Source organism: Portunus trituberculatus, chromosome 46 (genome assembly GCF_017591435.1).
Source record: "Portunus trituberculatus isolate SZX2019 chromosome 46, ASM1759143v1, whole genome shotgun sequence".
NCBI lineage: Eukaryota > Metazoa > Arthropoda > Malacostraca > Decapoda > Portunidae > Portunus > Portunus trituberculatus.
In genome coordinates this window covers 21331655-21341654 of record NC_059300.1, presented here as the reverse complement: position 1 = coordinate 21341654, position 10000 = coordinate 21331655, and the positions used below count along the sequence as shown (strand labels likewise).

Here is a 10000-nt window from a genome sequence, read left to right as displayed (position 1 = left end):
GTATTTAAACCGTGCATATGTAAAGCTGCACCCATTTGTAAGTCAGCACTCAAATGTACCCAGACTCTGAGCAGCGGGTGAGCGAGGAGCCGTAACAGCCAGTGAGTGGATGGACAGTCGTCACAGGGCGGCGACAACTCACCAAACAACTTCATAATCACAGACTGAGTTCCCGCCAACCAGTCAGACTCGAGGCAGCCAGGCCGGTGATCACAGCGCAGGTAACCTCATAGTCCTGGCAAAGCATCACCACTATCACTGCACTACTACAAACTATTTCGGGAAAAAAAAAAGGAGAGAGAGAAAACCGATGTCCATTTTTTACCTCCCGCAGAGCCATGATAGACAGACCGCAGAGTGGAGAGGCCCCCGCACCTTTCCACGCACTGCTCCGCCCTCCAATATCCACCACTCAAGACCTGAAGCAAACCAATACAACAAACGACGCTTCACGATTTTTCTTTATGGATCAACTCTTTACGGCCATATTTTTCTTTCCTTTTTTTTCTATTTTTTTTTTACTTTTTTTTACTTTCCAGCACGTGTTGTGTACACTTCCATTAGTGTAAATAAAGCAAAAAGCACACGACTTTTGAGGTTTTTGCAACGCCCGTCAAGCTGAGAAAGAGAGATAAAGTCTGTGTCTGTCGGAATGGACTCCGTTAACAGATCTCCTCTATTCCCTTCTGTCATTTACCTACTCTTCTCATCTCGCCTTTCGCTTCAGTTCTTTCTTTTCAATATTTTTGCCATGCTCATTCTTCTCCGTTTTCATCATACATTCTCTTCCTTTTAGATTTCTTTTAATTTTCATATTTTCATCTATAAATTCTCTCACATTTCTAACACTAGTTTCTATTTCCCAACCATTTACGTATGAGCGTTCCAGCCGTTCTGCTTTCCTATTCTTGTGTTGCCTCACCCTAGTATTCATATTCTTTCTCATTCAGAATTCCCGCGACGATTCAACTGTCTCTGCTGCGTTGGCTCTGCTTCTGTCCATTTTAATCTTCTCGCGCTGCCAATGTCTCTTTCTTACTACACCGACGCGGGTATTCAGTCTATGGAATGGGAGGTTCGTTGCCTAACCATGAGAGGAAGGAAGCTGCAGGAACTCCTTGACAGACTGAATGTTCACTTCAGTCTGGTTTGTTTTTCGTTTCGTATGTTTAGTGTTATTTTTTGGTATGTGTAGGGGAGTGTTTCTGTTTGTTTTGTGTCTGTGTTGGTTTCTCTCTCTCTCTCTCTCTCTCTCTCTCTCTCTCTCTCTCTCTCTCTCTCTCTCTCTCTCTCTCTCTCTCTCTCTCTCTCTCTCTCTCTCTAAGTACACACAACTACGCTCACCATCACAATTACCATCAACCCAACCTATAATCCACAGACACCTCATTTCTTCCCCGTCCCTCCCCCTGCCACTTCCACACCCCGGAGGTACACCACACCCGTCCACCTGCCTCCGCTGTACCTGGAATCATCACATAACTACGCCACCACATTTTTCTCCCTCGCTTCAATATTTATCTTGCGGCAATCATTCAGCCCTCCATTAACACCGTTCACGCAACACTGCCATTATAAAAAAAGGGCGGGTTGAAAAAATAGCACACCAGCGAGCAATATGCATCACACATTTGCACTTTCTGTGTAAAAGTCCTTCCCTGTCCTCCATCAGTCACATCATTAGTTATTTTTTTGTCCATAGCATATGCAGATCAACGCAGGCCCAGGAATAACTTAGCTATGATGATAATCGTGACAGCGATAATGAGGGTAATGTTGATGTGAATTTATTGATTGATTTATCTTTTTTTTTCTTTTTTTTAGGTAGTTCCCTTTGTTTGTATTTCAAGGCTGCACATAAAGCATGTATGATCTACTCGAGCAAACATATTTCTGCCACTACCACCTCCATCACCAACAACACTACTACTACTATTACTACTACTAACTACTACTACTACTACTACTACTACTACTACTACTACTACTACTACTACTACTACTACTACTACTACTACTACTGTTGCTGCTACTAGTACTACTATTACTACTATTACTTCTATCACTACTACTATTACTACTACTACTACTACTATTACTACTACTATTCCTAACTAACTAACTAACTAACTAACTACTGTTACTATTGATACTACTACTACTACTACTGTTGCTGCTACTAGTATTACTATTACTATTACTACCTCTAGCAATACTACCTCTACTAATACTAATAATAATACTACAACTGCTGCCTACTACTACTACTACTACTACTACTACTACTACTACTACTACTACTACTACTACTACTACTACTACTACTGTCGCTGCTGTTGATGCTATAACAACAACAACAATAACAACAAAAGCAGCAGCAGCAACAACACCAACAACACAAAACAGACTATGAAAGCAGACGTGTTATTTGTTGGTGAATTTGTCCATACTCATAACAATTCATCATACTTCATCGCTGCCCACACCACACCACACCACGCAGCCTCCATCATCACTACCCATCACTTGTTCCCATTGCTGTTTAACACCCAGGTACCATTCATCATCGTCCCATCACTCCCATCACCATTCACCATTCATCACCACCAACACACCGAAGCAAACTAACAAGGAACAAAGCCGAGTCATTTTCAACGGTTAGTATTTATTCCTTGAAATGACAGATCCACTGATGTACGTATCAAACTGAGCGAAAATGTTTGACCTTTACCAATCGCTACCATTTTTATATCTGCGGCTTTCTGGTTCAGCACAACGGTCATCAAGTTACGGTCACTCTTTTGTAGGTGAAGGAGGCACTACTGAAGGAGGAGTGCGCACTGGGAGGCCCTTGAGCAGCCTGTGGAGAGGAACGATGCGACACACACACACACACACACACACACACACACACACAGTAGAAAAGTAGAAAGACTCATTGATGCTTTGGTTTACGGATAGAAGTCACAAAAAACTCACAGGACAACAAAGGCAATATCACGAGGGATGATGGCCAGTGTGAGCGTAAAGGTAAGCACTCCATCCACTGCTCCCCTTCCTCTCCTTTCTATCCTCTTCTTCTCAACTTACTCGTCTTCCTACTCCTTTGTCTTCTCCTCTATGGTTAGCATAACACTCAGCTTTCCTTTTCCTACTTGCTGCCTCTCTTCTTTCCTCCTCAAATTGTCTCCTTTGCATCCAGCAGTGAGCATCTCCACTCACTTCCTCCTACTCCTCCTTCTTTTCTCCTCCTTCTCCTTCTTCTTCTCCTCCTTTTCTTCTTTTCCTCCTCCTCCTCCTCCTCCTTCTCCTCCTCCTCCTCCTCCTCCTCCTCCTCCTCCTCGTTCACATCTTACTTCATCTCCTCCTCTAAATAACAGGAAGATTGCAAGCGACGGGAAAATTTAGTGAGGTATATAAGAGATCCTTTGTATCCAGCGGTAAACGGGAATCGAACCCTGCTCACCTAATCCTCCTGTCGTGGTAACCTATCCTCCTCCAGACTCCCATTTCCTCCATCGTAAAAAAGGGCTTTACTGTGTTTTGCCGTGTGTTTTGTATTCTTTCTCCTTAGCCTTCATTCTTAGTGAGTGTAGCAGTAAGAATGCCATTTACTTCCTCTCCTTCTCCTAATTCTTCACCTCTTGCTCCTCCTCCGGTGTGTTCTTCCTCCCCTGTAAACGCATCACTCACCATTTCCTCCCTCTTCTCCTACATCTTGCTTTTCTCCTGTTAGTGTAGCAGTAAACACCCCATTCACTACATAACTTGCACTCCTGCTCCTCTTCCATTCCATTCCTTTCCTCCTTCTGCTCCCCTGTCTGCTATTGCTCCTTCTCCGCCGTCTCCTTCCTTCCCCTTTTGCTTCCTTCTATACATTTCCTCTTTCTCCCTCTTTCTCTCGCCTCTTGTCTCACTCTCCAAGACAAACTCGTCCTGGGTAGAACGACGCAGGAGCAATTAAAAGTAAACACGCACATGGCCACACGCATTAGAGGACCCGAGAAGGCGAGGAAGCACCGAGGCAGCTACTCACATTAACGTTGACCCCCGGGATTTGGAAGATCATGATGTTGGTCTCCTCCTCTGGCTGGTACCTGAAGAACTCCCGGTCATTAAGATACCACTTGATGGAGTACAGGTTGCCGCTGATCTCATAGTGGCACTCCAGTTCCACGTTCTCCCCAAGATTGACCACACCAGGGACGTCCACTTGCTGCACCATCACCTCACTGTGTTCCTCCGCCAGCACCCCTGCCAGCCCACCTAGGGGAGAAATAGTGACCGTCAGCTGTGTGGCTTTGTGTGTGTGTGTGTGTGTGTGTGTGTGTGGGAGAGAGAGAGAGAGAGAGAGAGAGAGAGAGAGAGAGAGAGAGAGAGAGAGAGAGAGAGAGAGAGAGAGAGAGAGAGAGAGAGAGAGAGAGAGAGAGAGAGAGAGAGAGAGAGAGAGAGAGAGAGAGAGAGAGAGAGAGAGAGAGAGAGAGAGAGAGATGCAAGCACACATACCCAACCACCTACACACACAAACAAGCAAATGCATTAAAGATAAGTAAGATAAAGCAACAAACTCAGAGGACAGAGTCAAGGGAGACGGAAGCTGAAATGTGCTACTTGCGTTCATATGTTCATTAAAAACAAGAAGATAACAGAAAGGTGACCAGCGCCGGGAAAGAAACAAAGAGCCGCCGGCAGCAAAACACAAAAAGATAAACAGATTTAGTAAAGTAAGACAGGCAAATACATAAAGAACTCTCTCTCTCTCTCTCTCTCTCTCTCTCTCTCTCTCTCTCTCTCTCTCTCTCTCTAAGCCAGATACAGCCCACGGCAAACAGATATCATATGTACATACACGAACATATCCACTGCGTATTTTAGAAAGCTGGAAAACAAGTAGAATATAAAAGGAGTAAACAGAATTCTATGTTAACAATAAAAACAGGAGAATTACTAAAAAAAAAAAAATAATAAAAACCGAGAGAAAAAGGGATGTTTAAAAGCGTCATCTGAAATATCCATTAACTGATTTGGAAATAACAACGTTTAGCAAAAAATGAGACGTACATACTGCACACTCCACTTATCTAATTGAATTTCACGCGGACGACGACGCGATAGCAGGCCAGACCAGACTAAGGCAGGACAGACCAGGGGGGAAAAATAAGAGAGAAAAGAGAGAGAGAGAGAGAGAGAGAGAGAGAGAGAGAGAGATAGCGTAAATTACAAGATTATACAATTATGATTCTTATTCATTTCACCTTTACAAGCGGAGCATTCATTTCATATAAATACAGAAACGTGGATTATGGTTGGTCTTGTCTTTCTCTTTCTTTTGTTTTGTTTTTCTTTTAACTGTTGTGCCGGCAAGCGTGTGTGTGTGTGTGTGTGTGTGTGTGTGTGTGTGTGTGTGTGTGTGTGTGTGTGTGTGTGTGTGTGTGTGTGTGTGACAATTCGGTTTTCATAATTGAGGAGGATCCGAAAGGCAAGAATTAGGAGGAGGAAGAGGAGGAGGAGTAGAAAGAAGAAGAAGAAGAAGAAGAAGAAGAAGAAGAAGATGAAGATGAAGATGAAGATGAAAATGAAGATGAAGAAGAAGAAGAAGAAGAATGGGAATGGGCATGAGAAGGAAAAGGAGGAGGGAAAGAAAATTAATAGTAATAATAATAATGATAATAATAATAATAATATTAGTAATAATAAATAATAATAATAATAAAAATGATAATAACAATAACAATAATGAGAAATAGAACAACAACAACAACAACAAGAACAATAGCAACAATAACAACAACAACAACAACAACAACAACAACAACAACAACAACAACAACAACAACAACAATATCAGGAACAGGACCAGGGGCGGGTTCCGAGATGAAGAGTTCCCTGCAGGAGGCTTAAGGAAAGTTATCACCGGGATCCTGAGGCAGACGTGGATGAGTCGCAGCGGCAGCGTTAACAATAATGAAATCTGTGCCGCTTACACTGTGACTCATCGTGACTTGACACAAACCATTTTTTACTCACTAACAAATATCTAATCTGTCTGTCTGTTTGTCTCTGTCTCTGTCTCTGTCTGTCTCTGTCTCTCTCTCTCTCTCTCTCTTCCCCTGTTGGCCCGTTTTTTACTTTATCTATGTAAGGAGACTCTAAGATGCTCAATGACCTTTTCTGTTTCTCTCTTTTTCTCTCCTCCGAAGTTCCTCTTATGTAGGTCACGTTTGTTCTTCGACAAAATAGAAGTCTCTGCACACAAAGCTAACCTGTAGTCATGTTGAGACTGTAATCGTAAAGACAGACATGTCTCTTTGTGTCCACGCGTTTCTTTCCGCTGCCTTCATCGCCAGCACTTCCAAATGTTGCTCCAAGGTAGAAAGTTGTCGCTGGGTTCTTCCAAGTTGGGGAAGGAAGCGTGAGTTTTTATCCAGTTCTGTACCAGCCAATGCTGAGTCTTGGCTCCCTATGTGCCGTCCTCCAGATTCCAGCTTTGTCTACGCCGCTACCTTCCTACAGTGTGTCTTTCAGAGCCTTGCTGAAGATAATGAGTGGTAATTACTAGTACACACACACACACACACACACACACACACACACACACACGGCCTGGTAGCTCAATGGTTAGAGCGCTGGCTTCACAAGCTAGATGACCGGGGTTCAATTCCCCGGCCGGATGGAGATATTTGGGTGTGTCTCCTTTCACGTGTAGCCCCTGTTCACCTAGCAGTGAGTAGGTACGGGATGTAAATCGAGGAGTTGTGACCTTGTTGTTCCGGTGTGTGGTGTGTGCCTGGTCTCAGGCCTATCCGAAGATCGGAAATAATGAGCTCTGAGCTCGTTCCGTAGGGTAACGTCTGGCTGTCTCGTCAGAGACTGCAGCAGATCAAAACAGTGAATTACACACACACACACACACACACACACACACACACACACACAAGAGATGTGTGAAAGAATAATAAAGAAACAATGGATCGAATTCCTTGAAGATAACAAATTAATATCAAATAGACAATTTGGTTTTAGAAAAAGACGGTCTTGTGTAACTAATTTATTGAGTTTCTATTCTAGAATAGTTGATAGAGTACAAGAGAGAGAGGGATGGGTTGACTGTATTTATTTGGATTTAAAAAAGGTGTTTGACAAAGTGCCACATGCAAGATTACTATGGAAGTTAGAGGAGAAGGGTGGCTTAAAAGGAAGCACATTGAGATGGATAGAAAATTATTTGAGGGGGAGAGAAATAAGGACGGTAGTTAAAGATATGAAGTCCAAGTGGAGAGCAGTAGAAAGCGGAGTGCCACAGGGGTCAGTATTGGCACCAATACTTTTCCTCATTTATATTAACGACATGCCAGAAGGAGTGAACAGCTACATAAATCTGTTTGCAGATGATACGAAACTGTGCAGAGTTATAAAGCAAAAGGAGGATTGTGAAATACTGCAAGAAGACCTAAATAAGATCTGGGAATGGAGTAAAAGTGGGAAATGGAATTCAATGTGAACAAAAGCCATGTCATGGAAATGGGAAAGAGTGAAAGACGACCTGTGGGAATCTATAAGATGGGAGATGGAGTAGAACTGGAGAAAGTTAAAAAGGAAAAGGACTTAGGAGTGACGATGGAAGAAAACAATCAACCAGTAAGCCATATTGATAGAATTTTTAGAGAAACATATAATTTGCTAAGGAATATTGGAGTAGCATTTCACTACATGGACAAAGAAATGATGAAGAAATTGATAAGTACTATAATAAGACCCAGATTGGAATATGCAGGAGTAGTGTGGACCCCTCATAAAAAGAAACACATAAGGAAATTGGAGAGGCTACAAAAAATGGCTACAAGAATGGTTCCAGAATTTGAAGGGATGACATATGAGGAGAGACTAAAGGCTATGGATCTACCAAACCTGGAACAAAGAAGGGAGAGAGGAGACCTGATACAAGTTTATAAATTGATCAACGGAATGGACCAAGTGGATAATGAGAAACTGATCCTGAGAGAAGAATATGACATCCGAAGCACAAGCTCGCATAGTAAAAAGGTGAGAAAAGGAAGATGTCTGAGAGATATTAAAAAATATAGTTTCTCGCAGAGATGTATTGAGCCGTGGAACAGTTTAAATGAAGAAGTAGTGTCTGCAACGAGTGTGCATACTTTTAAAGTAAGATTGGATAAGTGTAGATATGGAGACGGGCCACACGAGCATAAAGCCCAGACCCTGTAAAACTACAACTAGTTAAATAAACACACACACACACACACACACACACACACACACACACACCGCGTAGTGTAGTGGTTAGCACGCTCGACTCACAATCGAGAGGGCCGGGTTCGAGTCCCGGTAAGCGGCGAGGCAAATGGGCAAGCCTCTTAATGTGTGGCCCCTGTTCACCTAGCAGCAAATAGGTACGGGATGTAACTCGAGGGGTTGTGGCCTCGCTTTCCCGGTGTGTGGAGTGTGTTGTGGTCTCAGTTCTACCCGAAGATCGGTCTATGAGCTCTGAGCTCGCTCCGTAATGGGGAAGACTGGCTGGGTGACCAGCAGGCGACCGAGGTGAATTACACACACACACACACACACACACACACACACACACACACACACACACTGCAGCATGGACCAGATGTTTCATTGTAAAGTTTGTAGGAAGAAATGACTTTAAGGTTTAGCACTATATCGGAGATGACTCGGCAGATCGTGCAGGTGATATTTCTTTTACCCTCTGCTCATCTACTCTCCCTCTCCCTCCTTCCTTTCCCCTCTCGCGCCACCATTTGCCTTAGTCAAGGAGCTCTTGATTTGCTAACTTCCAGCGGGTCGCGGCCCTGTAGGCGCGGCGCGTGCTGGAGTGGTGGCAGGCGAGGCGAGGAGAGGGAGGGGAGGCGTGGGCTGAAGGGTGAAGGAAAAGAAATTAGAAAGAAACAAATCGAGATATAAATAAGGTCTCTAAAAAAATGTCACGAAGGCGAGACTAGAGAGCCTTTAATATTTCTTTTGCGACTCTAACTTTTGACAGCAATTTACTCGCTGAGGACAAAGAAAGAAGAAAAAGTGATCGCGACACAATCTGCATGGAATCAATCCCAATCGAACTTCGTGCCAGCAAGTAGTGAGGGAGAGAGGTGTGAAGGTCCAGAGAGAAAAAGACTATGGGAAAGGAGTTGAAGAAACGGTTGAACTAGAGGAAGGGAGAGAAACAGTGGCATGGATGTGAAAGATGGGGAGGGGAAGAAATGAAAGGATGTGGGGGAGGTTGAAGAAAAGGTAACGAGGAAGTAGGAGGAAGGAAAATAGAGGAGGATAAACGAGAGAAAGGGAATGAAAGAAAGAGAGGAAAGGGAGAAGGATCAGGAACGAGAGAGTCGTTTTCCGGCAGAAAACGTGGAGAATTCTAACGGCAGAAACAGCGTGTCTTGACCTCAGTGAGACGCCTCCAATTCGTTTTCCTTAGCTGATATAACACGTGGCGGTCACTCCCCATCCACTCACTTTCCTCTTATCTAATTCCTCTTCGCCTCCATCTCTTTGCTGCTTTCATTAACTTATATATATTTTAAAAATGCATCTTTAGCTTAGTTAACTTTTTTTCTTATTTTCAACACAACACGCTTTGGAAAGATGAATCTAAATTTTTTGTAAATAATATCTAGATTTTTTCTTATACATGGTCGCCTTTTTATTTTCCCCTATAATGATACCATCTTGTATTTTCAAAGTGAGGCGTGGATGAGGTGTGGATGCCCCTGTGTCTACTCTGCTGAAGAGTGATTGCATGTGGGCTTTCTTCAAGGCAGTGCCCTTCTTACTCCCTAAGATCCCTGTCCACTTAGCATCGCACTCACATGGCATCTCATGCAATACTGCTGTACTCTGGCGGCGTGTTTCTCCACTTAGGTTTTCTAATTTTCTGCGCTTTCTATAATTTACGTTGATTTTCTTTTCTTTTTTTTTTTGACCGAGTCGTTCTGTCTGCCAAAAATGTTTCAGAAGATTT

General features: G+C 43.2%; 1 protein-coding gene across 3 annotated transcripts in view; it reads right to left on the bottom strand.

The window, feature by feature from the left end:
• Window positions 1-10000, bottom strand: part of LOC123519922 — a 193105-nt gene that overhangs the window by 69984 nt on the left and 113121 nt on the right. For all 3 annotated transcript variants that reach the window (XM_045281628.1, XM_045281626.1, XM_045281627.1), the window contains one exon: window positions 4037-4266. In XM_045281628.1, coding sequence (XP_045137563.1) covers window positions 4037-4225 — 189 coding nt within the window. In that variant the 5' untranslated portion in view covers window positions 4226-4266. The remainder of the gene's footprint in view (window positions 1-4036; window positions 4267-10000) is intronic.